Source organism: Austrofundulus limnaeus, unplaced genomic scaffold (assembly GCF_001266775.1).
Source record: "Austrofundulus limnaeus strain Quisiro unplaced genomic scaffold, Austrofundulus_limnaeus-1.0 Scaffold93, whole genome shotgun sequence".
NCBI lineage: Eukaryota > Metazoa > Chordata > Actinopteri > Cyprinodontiformes > Rivulidae > Austrofundulus > Austrofundulus limnaeus.
Window position 1 is genome coordinate 905882 of NW_013952495.1, and position 16968 is coordinate 922849.

The window sequence follows — 16968 nt, forward strand, 5'->3', positions numbered from 1 at the left end:
CACACACACACACACACACACACACACACACACACACACACACACACACTCCTTTTCTGTCATTATTTTTGCTCCATTGTGCTTTAATTCTGATTCATGTTTAATCTCTCATTCCTTTTCAAACAAAAAACAAAAAAGAACAAACTACTCAAAGCCCTTTCTGCACTCGACTTCCATATTCATGTGTTGCAGTGAGTTTCTCTGCCACAGATGAGGTAAAAATCCGATGAAACATCCACCCATGAAGCAAATTCTTACCAAAGACAAACCGCAGCAAAGGTTTGCAGAGCATCATTTCACAACTCGTAGATTTAAATATTCAAATGAGAATTCTATATTTTGCTTAATTCAACCTGTTTTTTAATCCCTTTTTGGAGTTTTTTGCTGAGTCACTGTTCCCTCATAGTGCAGGGAACACACAAGTTCTAACTCGCCCCCCAAACAATCCTGCCTCATTTAGTTTTTTCTTGCTCGCTTAGAAATGATCTGCTCCCATCCGGGACCCCTGCTGGGCTCGGAGTGAGAAAATACAGAAACGAGGAGATTGGCTTCATTGTGGAAAGTTACATAATAATAATAATAATAATAATAATAATAATAATAATAATAATAACAACAATAATAATAACTACAAGAACGCTTTATGGCAACATGTTCTACAAGAAGAGGTGAAGGAAAGAAGTTTGTTTACCCTGCCGTCCTCCAGCTGCTGCATCTTGACCTTTGAGGATGATGAGGAGGAAGATGAACAGCTGTCAGTTAGATGTCTCTCCTTCAAACAAAACACACGTATGTGCAAAGAAAACCTAAAGAAATACAGTGAGAATTTTTGCAACAGTCATTAAAATTGTTCCCTTAAATATTTCCAGAGCATCATCAAACATCAGATTATTTAAATCATCTCTGAAGTCTATTACTGAAACTGTACTCAGCTAAAGAGCTTTTTAAAACCACGTGCTGTCACATCTAATGGAAGATGTTCCTGTAAGGCAGAGCAGCTCAGGTTCTGTGAAAACCTCAAAACTGACAACTCCTCCCTTCACTTCCGCACTCACTCTCTTCTCTGCTCCTCTGAAAAGTAACTTCTACTTTTTCTATAAACACCCTGCTGAGCAGTAAGTGATGGAGCAGCTGATGCTCAAAATCAACTTATTTTTTTAGATGTTTTTAACTTCATAAAAATTAAAAACTGCAATATTACAAATAAGATTCTTTGTTTGATTATATTTTAAAGTATTTCTGTGAATAGTTTCAACAATAACAATCCATATGACAATAAATGGAATTCATAAATTAAAACTTAGTTTTAGCTTACCTTTTGTGTTGAAGGCTTTTCAGTCTTTCTGATAAACAGCTCAGTCCAGATGTGATAAATGATGAGACACGGGAGTTTTTATAGAAAGCTGCTCACGTCCCCCAGCAGCACACTGACGTCTTTCTTTTAGTCATATTTAAATTAGAATTACAGAGAATTGCACTTTTTTTTTTCAGGCGGTATTTCTCCGTGTCGTCATGTATGGAGCTATCTCATAATTATGACTTAGCTATCTCATAATTATGATACTATCTCATAATTATGACTTAGCCATCTCATAATTATGATACTATCTCATAATTATGACTTAGCTATCTCAAAATTATGACTTAGCTATCTCATAATTATGATACTATCTCATAATTATGAGATACTATTTTCTCATAATTATGAGATAGTATCATAATTATGAGATAGCTAAGTCATAACTATGAGATAGTATCATAATTATGAGATAGCTAAGTCATAATTATGAGATACAAGTTTTATTTTTTTATCAGGGTGGCGGAAATGGGCTTCCACAGTAATGCCTGTAGTAGCGCCGCAGCTGCAGTTTCCGCTCGGATGAGGAGGGGACGTGCTCCGGAGGACGTTACCGCACGCAGCCGGTGAAAGGGGCCTCTGTGCGGCCGCCGCCGCCCACCGAGGCCCCGGAGAACAAAAGGTGCGAAGCTCCGAGGTCAGACACACAAAGCCTGGTCATGCAGGCATCATGAGACCGGCTCAGTGGGTGGTAAACTAACAGCTTCAGCTGCGGTAATCTGTACAGTCTAAAGATCACTCTGGACTTTTACAAATTATGGCATACATTTAAAAAAAGTGGCTGTTCTGACAAGATTTAATTTTATACATACTAACTGGAAATATGTTCCTACTTAATAGACAACTTTATATTCAATGAATATTTAAATAAAAATTAAAACTATTAGGCTACAGCAAAATAATAGAAAAAACAGAATCCGCATTTTCTGCAAAATATAGAACTTTAAGAGTTGTGAGAACTTGCTAAAATTAGACGAAGAAGCTAAAACTGAGTTAAAAAGTTATAAAGCTAAAAGGTGCAAAATACTTACAAAAGCAAAACGATTTAACAAAAACATACAAAATCCTAACTAAAAGGTAAAAGTAGATAAAGGGTAGCTAAAATTAGCAAAAAACTGTTTAAGCTAAAAGTAAAAGCTAGATGCTAAAAATTAGTAAATGCCTGATAAAAAAATTAATTTGTAACTAAAGCTGGTATAAGCAAACTATTAGCTAAAAGATAAAAGAAACAAAACACTAGCAGCATCAAAATATTAGCATAAATAAAAGAAATGCTGGTTCAAACTAGAAACATTATAGCTAAAATTAGCAGAAGATGATCTTAAGCTAAAAGTAGTTTAAATGTAGCCTAAATAAGAATAGCAAAAGTTAGCTGAAATCAACAAACTAGACCCCTCATTATCTCTGAAGACAAAGTTTTTTTCAGCTGAAATATCTGAAACAGCTGTCTTTTGTTGGAGGTCCATGAGGGGTCCTGCTGGGCTGACAGGGTCACAGGAGGCTGCAGGAAATTACAAAAGAGGCAGGTGACTCTGAAACAGTCTCTGATCAGCTGTTAAAGACAGGAATGGAGGAGGTGAGGAAGACCATTATGGTGCAGGAACAGGGTTCTGGTATCAACTCTCAGAGGACCGGCTGAGGGCTCGGCACCATCCATGAAGAAGCTGCATCGACCCAACAAAAACAGGAAGACACGTCACACAGACACACATTGTCTTATTACTCCATGGTGAGGGCGTACTGTGAGGAACACTATGAGTCAGATTAGTACTCAGTATTCAACTGTATTTTGTAAAACAGCTGTTATCAGGCAACACTTGTACTTAGAAATCTACATTTTATTTAGATCTTAGTTCGATCTGCTGAGTTTGATGCCTGGTCTGTTAATCTGCTCTTAATCTGGTGCATGTTTTTGCACTGCAGCCAGCCAGGTAGCATTGTTAGCATTAGCTTCGTTCACCCATCCAGAGTTAGGTTGAGGCCTAAACATCTGCACAGCCACCTCTTCCAGCTCCTCACTGAGGATTCCAAGGTGTTCCTAAACAAGTCAAAAGCGCTCCAGCGTGTCCTGGATCTTCCTCAGCGTCTCGTTGGACATCCATAGAAAATAGGGAGGGGTCCACAGGGCATCAGATGCTGCCTGAACCACCTCAACTGACTCCTTTCGATGCGAAGGAGTAGCGGCTCTACTCTGAGCTCAGCTACATTTTTCTAACCATGGCCTCAAATTTAGAGGTGCTGGTCCTCCCCACAGCTGAGGACAGATTAGCTGAAGTTAATAGAGTTGCGCTCATTCACAAACTTTATTCCATGACTGTGTAAAAAACAAAACTTCCAGTTGTTGTGCTCCACTCTGCAGTCTGTCAGATTAAGAAAAAAAACTAAAATTTACTAATTTTCCCTTTTAAAATAACATGAAGGAAGCAAAAAGCTACAGAAAATAGACTGATGGTTTGGCTCTGCCTTTTGTACATTATCAACCGTTTGGACTGGATGGAAACATGTAAGACATAAATTAAAACCATCCGCCTGTTTTAGCAGAGTAAAAGAAAGAAAAAAAATTGTATTTTGTCATTTTGATCAACAGATTTTTTTAATGTTCCATTTTGCAACCTTATCTTTGTGATCCTTTTAGGCGTATATGTCTGAGTTTACGCCCATCAAACAGCAAAGGGTCACAAGTTAAATAGAAATTTTTGGAAGGGGAGGAAATGTACATAATATATAATATATATTATATTAATTAATTAATTAATATTATTAATATATAATATACAGTGGCACCGTGCTCACATCAGAAAACGTCAGGTTCTTGTTTATATGAGTGCCTCATTTTCTTGCTAAATTCCTGAGAATTTATTCATGTCATCTGGATTAAAAAAGAAGAGTGAACCCTCCTAAAAACAGGAAGTGCAGAGAGCAACATGCTGATGTGCAGGGCGGAGGCTTTCAGCTCATTAAGTAACACTAAAATCAAACATTATGCTTCTTTTAAAAAATCAATCGTTCCTGGTATCAGATCTTGAATTAGTCGTTGCTGTATGTTTTTTTCAAGTCATCTGCAAACCCAGAAACGCCAGAAGAGATGGAGTAGAGGAAGTGATAAATCAAATGTTAACCACTTTAACATGCCAGAGGGTGTTTATTTCCTGTGCCCTTTACACAACCAGCCTTTGACTAACCTTACCTCTTTACTCAAAATAAAGACATGGTTTAAGACACCTTTTGTCGATTTGTGGCCAAAAGTTTTCAGATTTTCATTTAGCTCAGTAAAGATCATCCTGAGAGCAGTTTGAATGTTGATGTTTTGGATTAAATTGTCTTTTTTTAAAATGTTTTTATAACTTAACTCACAGAATGTCAGAGTAAGAGCCTTAAGGTAAGAAAACTAAGAAAAGTACATTTTCCAGCTCTTAAATATATACTATACACAAAAATGTATGCTTGGTAGATTTTTGATGTAACAATGCTTCTTGCCAGTAAATCTACCATTGGAAGGCCTGTCGATATCCCTTTTAAATGCTGCCACATTTGTAAGGAACATGCAATGTGGGATGAGCAGTAGAGCTGAGTATGTCAGTTGCACACAAATAATTTGCCAAATCTTCTCTGTCAAACAGCGTATTCTGCTTTTGCTACTGACACTTGTTTTGAGCTTTTGGTACCTTCAGGTGCTGCCAATCAGGTGCAGACTACAGAGTAAGATTTCAACCAGATGTGTTATATAGTTTGGAGACAGTGGTTTTGATGTTTAAAAAATGGAGACAGAACTGGAAGTGGCAGAGCTGATGATGTTGAGGTTCTCCTTGGGATTGATGAGGATGGATACGATGAGGGATGAAATCATCAGATGTACAGAACAGGTTGGGAGATAAAGTCAGATCATGAGATAGTTTGGACCTTCTACCAGGGACAGTGGGTATATTGGTAGAAGGATGTTAGAGATGGAAAAAGACAAAGTGGTAGAGGACAGGGTGAGACGGAGGATGACTCACTGTGGACACCCTTGAAGAGGAAACAGCTGAAAGAAGCCATATAAATATCAAACATTTTAGCACTTGATCAAACTTGCTTTACTTCAAACATCATTAGATACACAGTTCTGCTCAGTTTCTTGTGTTCTAATAGATTTAGGTCAGAGCTATGTAGGAAACTCAAACATTTGAAATGAATCTACCTTAAACTTAACTACGGTAGCCTACGTGCATTTCCACACATCTCTGATGCAACACGTCACTGCTGTGGTTTCCAGTGTTGAATGAGTTCAGTGGGTGTTGCATGAACTGTCCATCAAACACTCTTTTGAACTTCTTATTGTGCAAGCTCCTGTAGCGGATTTAAAGTTTTAAATAAAAAAAATTTGAAGTAACCTCTTTGATACAGTTATACTCTTTCTTTTTTACTAAACTCAACAGTAATGCTTGTCTCAGTGTAGTTTCAGGTCCTCTGTTACTGTGTGGGAGTCCAGTTTATATGTGGTTCATTACTTATTCAAGTTTATTTTTAGATCAGCTTTGCCCTCATCTTTTACACCAGAGTAGGCATGACTTTGATTTATGTTATTATATTTCTTTTTCTTTCTAAGTTTCCTTTGATACCACTCATATTCTTAACCACTATAAACAGAAAACATGACATGCTAAACTCAAAACACTTTGAAGACCAGAAAATCAGTATAAATCTATTAGTAAAGCCTGTTTTCCAGTAAATACTGTGATAATCTGTAGTTCCCACTCTAACATTCTTGACATTTTGATCCATCTGTAACAGGATGTTGTCTTATTTCCAGTCTCTGTAAATGGGTTCAATAAGCCGTTTGGTTATTATGCTCAACATTATGTGAACTTGTTGCGGTTTCATAAGCTGCTGCCTTCTTCACTGATCTGATGACACCCTCTAGTGGTAGACATGTTGAATTACATCTAAAGAAGCAGTTGATTGTTTCACTCCCACCACCTTCTGATAAAATAAACTACCCACATCATTCAAAGCAAAGTCTTTGGAGCTGTTTCATAAATATACATGCATTACTTTGAAGGTATCATAAGTCAGAAATATGGACTTCAACATAGCACAGCAACTAGAACAATAAATCAATCAGTTTGTTGAATTTAAAACAGTTTAATACACTTGTTACTTAGAATTGTCATTTTACAAGATGTTTCAAATGACTGTATGTGAACAAATCTAGAGTGTTTTAGGTAGGCCTATTATTGGAATGTTAGTTTTGTTTTAATCAGTCAAGCTTCCTTGAAATGATCTAAACACTGATGAAAGTAACATTTTTCCAATACTTTCCCCCTGAACAGACACAGTAACCCCCCCACACACACATTACTTTATGTTGTCAGTTGCTGATTCAGAAAAGCTTAACTGGACCTGTCCTGGTGAAAAGTCAAACCAATATCAGACCAAACTCCCTAAAGTTTATGATAAACAATGCAATAAAGAATATTCACTGTATTCCCTAGCATCAGAGATAACCATGAAAATAGCTAAGTAACAACTGTTTTGTAAAAGTCTTCAGGCACACCATAAAAGCACGCTGACTGGTAACAGGATAATTCAGATCTTTCCTGGGAAGCTTTCATTTTCTATCTGATCGTCCCATTTCTCCACCTGCAGAAGACAATAAAGAACTTTACAAAAAGAATCGATATAAAACTCTGCTTTACATGCACAGAATTACAGCAAATACTTCTACTGCAATTACAAAGCAGATAGTAGGCCTAGGCTGCATTTACACAGATATAAATAGTCACAAAGACATAAAGTTCAGAGTTTCCCCTACCATTGTACAAGAAGGGCAGCCCACCCATCCCTTTCCCTATAAAGTTGAGGGATTGTTTTAATTATGGTAATAAATTTTGACCTTTTTTTCTTATGTACTACCACAATAAGTTTCAATATTTTCTTATATACAACTAAAATATTGTGTCACGGGGGATACATTTTCAAAATTTCTCTCTGAGTCCTGCTGTATGTTGTGCAGAGTGAAGCATACAAGCAACCGTATTTATATTTTTCACACTGGAATCAGAAAAAATGTTTTTCTTGTTAACTGCAGAGATAAAATTGTGGACGTTTGATTGCTCCTAATTTTATCTTGCTAGTTCAACAATCAGCTTCTGCTCAGGAAGTGCAGCGGATCATTTTCAGCAATGTGGAGAAGTGTATGGCAGGCCATTTTTACATTTAATCAGCATCACCAGGTTTACATTCTAGATATCTGAAATTGGTTTAAGACTAGGCATGTTACTTATTTAGATGAGATACATATGATGTCCAACCAATTCAAATGAAATTATAGACGTTTTGATGCTCTATAATTTTATTTAAAAAATACAAATTAAATATATACTAACAATTATTTGGTTGTCCATCATTCTATGTTCATATTTGCTGTATATCAAATAACTTTTTTTTGGTTTTCTGATTAATTAATAAAATAAACTGTAGAATAGTTATGAAAACCAAAGGCTGTTAACATTTGTTTTCTGTAATGAAACAACTTCAGAAAAATTCATAAGCTTACAGTAATTGAGGCCTGGTATCAGAGATATAAATCCAAACACTTACCCAGCCTATGGGGCAGAGGCTTTTATAAACCCTCTGGTACCACATGCAGGGCGACGGATCCTGGTTTTTGGCTGTCAGAGCCTTGTTGCACCTGTGGAAATCTGAGGCAGGAAAAAGGGGGTTCAAAACAGTACTTTTTTTTGACTTATTGATGAACAATTATCTCATGTCAATATAAAGACAAATATTTAACATAATGTTTTAATATTTAAGGGTGGTTATGCAAGATCTTAAAGCTTGTAAAAAAAAAAAATTTCCAAGAAAAACGTTTGTTTTAAAACTGGGTTCAGATGTCCATGATGCACCAGTCATGAAGAAGATGTGGTTATAACTTATTTTAAAATAGCTGTCATGAATAGATTCTTGTAAACAACACGCACGCACGCACGCACGTGTGTGTGTGTGTGTGTGTGTGTGTGTGTGTGTGTGTGTGTGTGTGTANGTGTGTGTGTGTGTGTGTGTGTGTGTGTGTATGTATGTATGTATGTATGTATGTATGTATGCTAGCCTTTACAAGAGTGTTTGTAAACATTTCAGAACAAAACCTAAAAAAAAAAATCAACATAAACCAGTTTAGTCACACATGTACACCTCCATCATGTCCTCACCCAGGTAGTTCTGGAAGCAGTTGCGGGTCTGGTTCGTGTTGGGGAACCGGGCGTCGAAAGGAGCAGTCTTGTAGTTTCCAATCTTGTCCTCAACATGGTCTGCCATGTTTCAGTTTAAATGGTGCTTAAACGAGGCAAAAATCTCTTTTAACTTACAAAGAAACTTGCAATTAAAACAAAAGGATACATTTGTTAAAGGACCATATAACCGATATAAGTTATGGTTAGATTAATAAATCTTCAAGCTTTGTGTAAAAGATTAATTCAATTCGCCCATCATGAAACTTAGCTTGCGGCTAACTATATAAACATATCAGGTTTTGACGGCTAAAAAAACACATTTAGATATCAGCTGAATGCTATTTCAGGCTTTTGAAGAAGGAAAATCAAAACTCAAACACGGTACAACACAAAGATGATTCTATAAAGCATTAAATTATGAAGTTGGGGACAACTAACCTTGAAACCGTCGACGTTTGGTCGTGACCGGAAAATGTCAAATTGAGAGCGCCGCGCAAAGGATACTGGGAAATGAAGTCTTAATACTTTTGAGTGGCTTTTTGTTCTCTCATGATTTTACTAATAGTTTTTTCAGGTTATGTATGTTAAAGACTCTATTTTTACGGTTTTTTCACAGAGAAATTTTAAGTTTTAGAGTTTTATTAGTGGTGAAAGATTTTGTCCACTTTTAAATATGGAAAAAAAACATTGTGTACTTGAGAAACAAGCATTCATGAATTGGGAAATTTATTGAAACAGTGTGTAACTGCCACGTTTATTTTATGATTAATTTATCTGTTTTTAAATGGCTTGAATTGTATTTTCAGCTGTAATTTTTCCACACCACATTTAGAGGGTGCTGTACTCATGATGCAACAAGAGGAAGCTTGTCAGATCCAAGCCACGCTGCAAGATTAGGGTTAGTTAAGTATGGTTTTTGACAGAGAAAAGCAGAAAGAAGCTGAAAGGAAGATACCAAGCCTAATTCCTTTGGTAGCACACATCTAATGAGATATATAATGTTTAATTGCTGTATTTTGTTTTCTAATTGGCTAAGTTCATAAGCGTTTAATATCAAGATTTTTTTCTTCTATTTTTTTCAGAAGTATGTTTTTTCTTTAGTTTTCACAAAGTATATATGCCCTGCTGTAATAAATATATGAGTTTGAGGAAACCACGTTTTTTTTTTTTTCTGACAGCATCTTACAGTGGAAGAGCAAAGGTCACAGGTGTCTACATCAAACTTCCTGTCACTGTGTGCGTTTCCTTCATCCTCTTTCCAGCAAAACGTCACAGTGGGACATTTTCTGTGTGTTCTGTAATGCAATCTGACATTCCATTACAGTTCTTGACAATCTGCCTGATTTGAATGATGGTAACAACACTGCACTACATTCATCTCTCAGTTTTGGTTTTACTGTATGTCATTAATTCTGATTTGGACAAAAGAATATTAAATTATCCAAACGAACAAAAAAAAGGATATTTATGTTTCTTTGTGGTACACGTCATGTTCTTATAAAGATGTTAAACATGCATGTGTGGATAAATTTACCCTTCCCTCATTTTCTGCCAGTTTCTTCTTTTCTTCCTCACCCAGTCAGGATATAGGTGTTGTCCAAAGCAAAGGAAGGAAATTCTGTCACTTGGAACAATAGGCCCGTTACTCTATCTATAGACCCAGAGCTGCTGAGAACCAGAAAAGGGGAGGCAGCAGATCTATTCCACCTTGAAAATTGATAAAACAAAAAATAAATACTTTTCAGTAAGGAGAAAACTGATGCTGTTAGAAACAGAGATGCTTTTATAAATGTGCAATGAGCTGAGGCCTTTTTAAAGATGGATTTTCTTCGCGAGGAGAAGGACTTATGAGCATTTTTTGGCTCTTTACGCTGCATTTTCATAATTAGGCAGCTAAGGATCATCATAAATCATTTTCCAGAAGTAATTGTGGGTAAGTTAATTCAAAACGTAAGTATTCAGTACATTTCAGTTTCTTTCTTACGTCAGTTTTTTGACTTGTCAAAATACTTTGTCATCTTTGTGATCGTATATAGGTTCATTATACAAACAGACAATTTCTTGTCTAGAAAAACAAAAAGTTAAATGTGTGATTGTTCATTTCAGGATGGAACTTGTCAGACATGATGTTATGGAACACTGGCACTTTTTTCCACACAGGCACAAAAACCTCAAACTTTCATCCCAGATTTAATACTTAAAATAAAACAGGTGTTTTTGACGTGGAGTAAGAGTTGTAACACAGACGTTTTGCTGAGAAATGGACAGACAGCGACCTTTGAAGTGGGATTTTCCCGGTCTCTCCAGCTGGACATGAGTCCTGAAAAATACGCTTCCTGTTTGAGAATGGGAAATGCACACTCTGATTTGTAGGGGCTTTTGTGCGTGTGTGTGTGTGTGTGTGTGTGTGTGTGTGTGTGTGTGTGTGGTGGGGGGGGGGCATTTCTCCTTGTTTGTTTTCACCATGTTGACAACCTGCTGTAGGTATCCTGTTTGTCTTTTTTTTCTTAAAATGACATCACATCATTGTTTTATTGTTTCAGTCCTGGTTTTGATGACACACACACACATGCAGCTTGAACACGAATGGGGAAAAAACTTTACATTTATGGGGTATTGATTCACAACAGATTGTTGAATCGTTACAACCTGATTTCAGCTTCATATATACATTTTTCCTGGTCAGATGGAGGGGCCAGGCAGTCCTCGCTTCAGAAAGCTGCATTTCCCAGTCGGTTTGTGGATCAACTCTCCCAGGAAACACTTTGCCAAACTAGGACGTCGTTGGCCCAGCGCCATATCTGTCAAGTCAGTTTGAAACTATTCTCATTTTTTTCCTCCTGTATTTTATGACTGTCGGTTATGATTTAATTCACCATAGCATTTGTGTTGATATCTTATCTTACTTTCACTGACACACACTAAAAACTGATGGGTTATTTTGATAACCCAATAGGTTAAAGTTGTTGGGTCATAGGTTAGTTTTCACCAAATATTGAATTAAAAAACAGTCATTGGATCATGGATGAACCATGGCCATTTTAAGCCAGAAGTTGACTGGACCTCTGCTTTAGGATGTAAAACATAAGATGTTTATCTCGGTAAGCTTTATTAACAACTTTAGTTTGCATTAGACTGTGAATTTGTGTTCCTAAAACATTAGTTGGTACCAGATAGCTTACACTAACACAAGTTATACTAATCTAAAACGGCAGATTTTGTGTTTTATTTTTATTTTTCGTCACTCTGTTTCAACAAATTGACCATTTTAATCCAATATTTAGGTGGAAAAACCTAACCCAATACACTGTGTCAAACTGACAATCTGAACCTACTGAGTAAAAGCAGAGTTGCCTCAGTCCAGATTTGACCCAGCGCTGGATTATAAACTGGGTTGAGTTGTGTTCTTAGGTTTACACAGCGTTCTGTTGCTGTTATTACTTATTGTCACTAGAGGGTGCTGTAGTGTAGCATTGGTACAAATAAAGTAAGATACAGAAGACACGAGACAAAAGTCTGTGATGGCATCAGGCCTAATGGCACAGTTACTGTAAAACAGTTTGTGAGTTGTTTTGAGCAAAAAACAACCCTAACTTGTTTTTTAACCTAACTGTTTTAGTGTCTTTTCAGCACTGATCACTTCCCCTGACTTGTTTTGGTTCTTGTTTTTCAGTCATAACTTACAGCTGACTTCCTCTCTCTTTCCTGTCCCCTCCGTCTGTCCCTCACCTCCCTCTCTGTTGTGTCCAGGTCCACTACCAGCTCTGACGCAGCCTCGCTCCACGAGGCCCCTTCCGCTCCTTCCTCTTCCCTTTCTACCTCCACCCCCTCGCTGGCTTCCCCTTCCCCATCTCCGTCTCCTTCCCCGGCTGTCCTCAGGCCTCGGCCCGCCGGCACCCAGTCTCGCACAAAGCGCCTCTCCCATCTCTTCCTGAGGGGGCGCTCCAACAGTGACCGGGACCGGGCCGTGGGGGAGACGGAGAGAGAGATCTGGGCTCATTCGGCCGCCCCTTCCTCCCACCACTACTTGGCCCCTGGCTCGTCGTCGGGCCTGATCAAGATCTATGGGGATGCTCTCTACGGCGGAGCCAACTATCGCTCCCTGCTGGCAAACATTCACTCCACAGCCAGGCAGCTTATCGGCCAGGTCATCACCCGCTACACTGACAGAGAACGAGAGGAGACAGATGATGCAGGTATGAAAGACAACAGTTTTCTCTCTTGGACCTCCTCTGTGGAACAGACAGTTGGCAATGACATAAAACTAACCCACAGTGTAAGGGAAAATAACTGCTCTTCTCTTCCTTCGTGACCTTTTTAGTTGTCCAGAAACACAGCCCTGAGGACTTCCTGTTGTGTGATGTCATTGGAAAGCCAGTCCAGCAGCCAGATGGAGCTACCAAATGGGAGACAGAGTGCCGCAGAGGTGTTGCCCCATGGGAATGTCCTCTGCTGTTAGTGGACATGTGGCGGCCTAAGGATGGGTTTGAGCGGCGCTTTGAAATCCAAAGAAAGGCAGACTACGAGAGGGAGGAAAGAGAGAGGGAGATGGAGCGGGAGAAGGAAGGGGAGAGCTACAGAGGTTTGTGTGACACTCAGCAGATGGTGGCTCGCAAAGGAAACTCCGTCTCTTAATGTGTTCCGCAATTGATGGATGCTGTCTGCGTGACAGGTGTGCGCTGGAGGCGGAGTAGAATGGCGTCTGGACCGGAGGAAGGCGAGCGTGGTCACCGTAGCAGGAACAGCGATCTCCGGAGGAGCATCAGCGACATGAACTTGAGTCTGCGCCGACGGCAAGGCAACCATGTCAGCAATGACCCACACGGTCCAGGCAACCATCCCACCAACAGCAGTGGGGTGCAGGACAGAAAGAACATCGTGAGCATGATCAACCCACTGCCAGGAGAGGTAACAAAGATACTTTCATAAATCTTGCTGTGTTTTGTCGAAAGGTGTCATCTTTTACACCTCAGGGTAAATGCACCCAACCATCGTCTTCTCAACCTTCTCTTCAGGTCAGAGCATCAAGAGCTGAAGCGAAGGTCAGATGGACGAACCAACCAGTTGACAATGAGAAGGACTATTCCAGCTGTGACCTGGAAGTGATGTCACAAAGCCTGATCCTTCCGCCTACAGACCGGCCCTATTTCCTGTTGCTGCAGGGTTACGATCAGAGCAAGGCAAGACATGCTGACAGATGATATCACACACAGAAAAAGCCATAAACAGCACCCCCGCTTGACACGTGCACCCAATGCCACGCTCATAAACAGCTTGCAGCTTATGTGCACATATGTAAATGAAAAGTTACAGAGCGGTGCAGAGGAACACGCGTGCACACACCCAGTATATGACATCATACCTGCATGTCTGTAATCGCCACATACCATCGAGGTTCTCATCCCTCTGAAGGCTTCTCCCTTTCAGAGTCCAGCACAAAGCAACACAAAGCCTCGACAATTTACCCATCCTGCACACAAAACCCCACTGTGTACATCACTCCATCTCACACAATGACCTCATACAGGTCCTCATTGTTACAAACTGTGACACACTTCAGGACCCTATCAACAACCTTCTGTTGGGTTTAACGGCCGATGGAAGGTTGATATAAACGTAGACGATAACAGACCTCCCTGACTGTCTGATGTTTGTGTTGTTTAGGATTTTGTTTTGTACATCATGGCGGGGCATACGCATGTTTTTGGGAGAAAACCAACCATAAAGGAGAGAGAGAAGGACAGAGAACGAGAGAGGAAGGGGAAGAAGCCCTTGAAGGTGGACACCTTCCTGTCCGCTCCGGACCTTTTGGTCAGACACCTGCTGGTCAGGAGAGACGCTGCTGTTCCAGAGACGCCCACTGGACAAGGTACTAAATTTGAATAAATTTGAATAAATAAATAAAAATCAATTGAATGAAATTGAAATTTGAAACAATTCCATCCCAGCTCTGATACGACCCTTCAGAGGAGGCGAAGTCACGCACAATGGAGTGGCCCTGTACAGGGAGGCTGTCCTAAGGCCTGGGGATGTGATTGGTCTGGGGAACTACTTCCTGTTCTTGTACCGTGACCCTCGCGTGACCCCTGCCCCGCCGCTTGCACTGACGCTGCAATGGCAGGCTGACACCTCCACCACCTGCTGCCCTTCAGGTCTGGTGGACAGACAAGAGGCACTGAGGCATTACCTCGGCTCCTCGGAGGCGGTGTTGAAGTTCCATTCTCGTCACGCAGATACCTTGTTACAGGTGAGACACCCAGACAGCAGGTGTGAGTAAACTCTAACATTTGCTCAAGTAGCATCATTTTTATTTTTTCTGTTTCTTTTCTTTCTTTCAGGAGATAATCTCTAAAAATTCCTCTCCAGACTCCGGCGGGGGGCCTTTAGCTCCGGCATATCTGCTGTCAATCATGATTGACCACGCCTCCAAACACCTTGATCCTGCTCTCACACCACAGATATTACTCAAATCAGCCAATCTAATCAAAGAAATTGTCTGGGTAAGCAAACAAGCAAACAATAAAACCCACAAACTCAAATTATGTTACATTAAATAAGCCTTAGAGGTCAAAATGCAACAAATCCAGCTGTGATAAAATCACCCAGACCAGATTGTTACTAAATGTTTGATGTTTACTTTAAAAAATGTTGATCATTTTTTGCTGAAGCACAGTCAATTCTGATTAAATGATAAAAATTACACATTAGATACCTTAAATGCGACAGTTCAGATCCTCTGATGTGTAAAGATGATCTTACCTGTTGTAGATAGCTCTTGAACTAACTCACTTTGGAGAAATATTGATATTTTAAACTGGATTGATGATCTCATAGTCTATGCACAAGGCCCAAGCTGAGAAAGCAGATTCACAAACCTTTAAATCATTGTCAAATTTAAATGATATGGTTATTTACACAGACAAGATATATCATAATTTGGTTATTTATAGCTTTTTATAGAACAACTTTTAGTCTTGAAGAAAAGAACGCATTTATTTGCGATATTTTTATGTGGAACGTCATGTGACCACATGAACATGTTGAAAATGTTTCAAAATCACACATGAAACATGAGCAAAACATGTTAAAAAATCTGAACTATGTCTGTAAACATAAATTTTCTTGTGGTAATGTGGGAAAATTAAGGCACAACTGTGATTATTAATATTGATCCTTTATGTTTCACGTTTTTACCTAATTTTAAAGCAGTTCACTGAGTTATTTGTAAAAATGCTTGAACTAAACTGAAGCGAGACAGGCTACCACAAAAGCGGTGCACTAGCTGAAAACACAAAAGCTGAAGTAATAAAATCAGCCGGCCTTATAAAAGTTCTCATGATGCTAGTGATCACCTCCTTCATGGAATAAATCGTTTCTTCATGACCACACTTAAACAAACTTGGCTGGAAGCGAAACACAGCAGGTAGTGAGATTATTACGTTCAGTCAGACGGCAGACACACACACATGGTCCGTCGATGTGGCCTGCCGGGTGGCGAACAGGAGCGAGGATGAGCTGATGTCACCTCCCTCCTGCTGGAAAATGTGCTGTAATTGTCCTGGCTGCAGGGCCAGACTCTGTCACCCCCAACACTAAAAGATGTGTCTCCAACTCTCTTCACAGGATAACATTAAGGAATTCGGGGATAAGCATCCCACGCAAAAGTAAGACGACTTTATGCTCTGCGTAATGTTTCCTCTGTTTAGAGATTTGCTGCTGAGTGATTCATGATATCTTTGTGCTTGGGCTGTTATGTCTTTGGGACATTTTTGTGGTGTGATGACGGCGTTGTAAAACAATTATGTTGAAGAAAGAAGCTCAAATATAGCTGGGTAATAATAGCTCAGTCTATTTTTTACTCTCAGAGTGGGTTCAAACACAAACAAACCAGTCACAGGAGAATGTGCACAATTAAATAACTCTGGAGTTATCTAAAGGTTGTGTGTGCAGCTCCACAGAACAGGAAGCGGAGATAAGCACGCCCAATGTCCAAAAGCTGTCAGCCGACCTGCGGCCCCTCATGTTCTGGATGTCCAACGCGACAGAGCTCCTCAACTTCTTCCAGGTCAAAGTGGAAAATATGGAAAAGGAGTGGGAATTTGAAGGTAAGAGGAAACTACTTACTTTGAGGAGTTTGACAGTTTTCAATTAGCAGAAATACTTTTTGCCAGCTCAGAAATAAAAGCTGTCACTGAGCTTATAATCAGTTTTGCCGATTTCTTTTTTTTTTGTCTTGGAAAGCCCCCGGGGATCCGGTTTTGACAGCTGACATGGACACCTGCTCAGAGGCGCTGGCACAGCTGGATGATGTCATTATGCACACCTTCCAGCAGTGTGTGTATCACCTCACCAAGGTAAAGCAAATCAAAACACACACACACACACACACACACACACACACAC

The 16968-nt window shown here is 39.4% G+C and overlaps 3 protein-coding genes across 4 annotated transcripts in view; 1 reads left to right on the top strand and 2 right to left on the bottom strand.

Moving 5' to 3' along the window:
- The window catches only part of slc2a3b (solute carrier family 2 member 3b), a 13517-nt gene extending 12002 nt beyond the window's left edge, over nucleotides 1-1515 (bottom strand). Inside the window, exons 1-2 of one of the 2 annotated variants that reach the window (XM_014012638.1) lie at nucleotides 1316-1515; nucleotides 692-806 (exon numbers count right to left, since the gene is read on the bottom strand). In XM_014012638.1, the coding sequence (XP_013868092.1) occupies nucleotides 692-715 (24 nt within the window). In that variant the 5' untranslated portion in view covers nucleotides 716-806; nucleotides 1316-1515. Of the gene's footprint in view, nucleotides 1-691 lie in introns of both variants that reach the window. The other variant, XM_014012637.1, reaches the window with a different exon arrangement.
- Nucleotides 1516-6462: 4947 nt separating this feature from the next.
- Nucleotides 6463-9077, bottom strand: cox6b2 (cytochrome c oxidase subunit 6B2). Its single transcript, XM_014012644.1, has 4 exons — nucleotides 9004-9077; nucleotides 8545-8668; nucleotides 7937-8037; nucleotides 6463-6976 (listed from the first exon to the last, which is right to left on the bottom strand). The coding sequence occupies exons 2-4, from the start codon at nucleotides 8648-8650 to the stop codon at nucleotides 6923-6925; spliced, it is 261 nt and encodes an 86-aa protein (XP_013868098.1). The 5' UTR covers nucleotides 8651-8668; nucleotides 9004-9077; the 3' UTR covers nucleotides 6463-6922.
- A 1147-nt stretch (nucleotides 9078-10224) lies between these two features.
- rasip1 (Ras interacting protein 1) overlaps nucleotides 10225-16968 on the top strand; it is a 12229-nt gene continuing 5485 nt past the window's right edge. The window contains exons 1-12 of the mRNA XM_014012636.1: nucleotides 10225-10498; nucleotides 11252-11373; nucleotides 12316-12761; nucleotides 12887-13147; nucleotides 13238-13473; nucleotides 13581-13745; nucleotides 14230-14434; nucleotides 14514-14812; nucleotides 14904-15065; nucleotides 16189-16229; nucleotides 16516-16670; nucleotides 16807-16919. Of these exons, the coding sequence (XP_013868090.1) occupies nucleotides 11252-11373; nucleotides 12316-12761; nucleotides 12887-13147; nucleotides 13238-13473; nucleotides 13581-13745; nucleotides 14230-14434; nucleotides 14514-14812; nucleotides 14904-15065; nucleotides 16189-16229; nucleotides 16516-16670; nucleotides 16807-16919 (2205 nt within the window). The 5' untranslated portion in view covers nucleotides 10225-10498. The remainder of the gene's footprint in view (nucleotides 10499-11251; nucleotides 11374-12315; nucleotides 12762-12886; nucleotides 13148-13237; nucleotides 13474-13580; nucleotides 13746-14229; nucleotides 14435-14513; nucleotides 14813-14903; nucleotides 15066-16188; nucleotides 16230-16515; nucleotides 16671-16806; nucleotides 16920-16968) is intronic.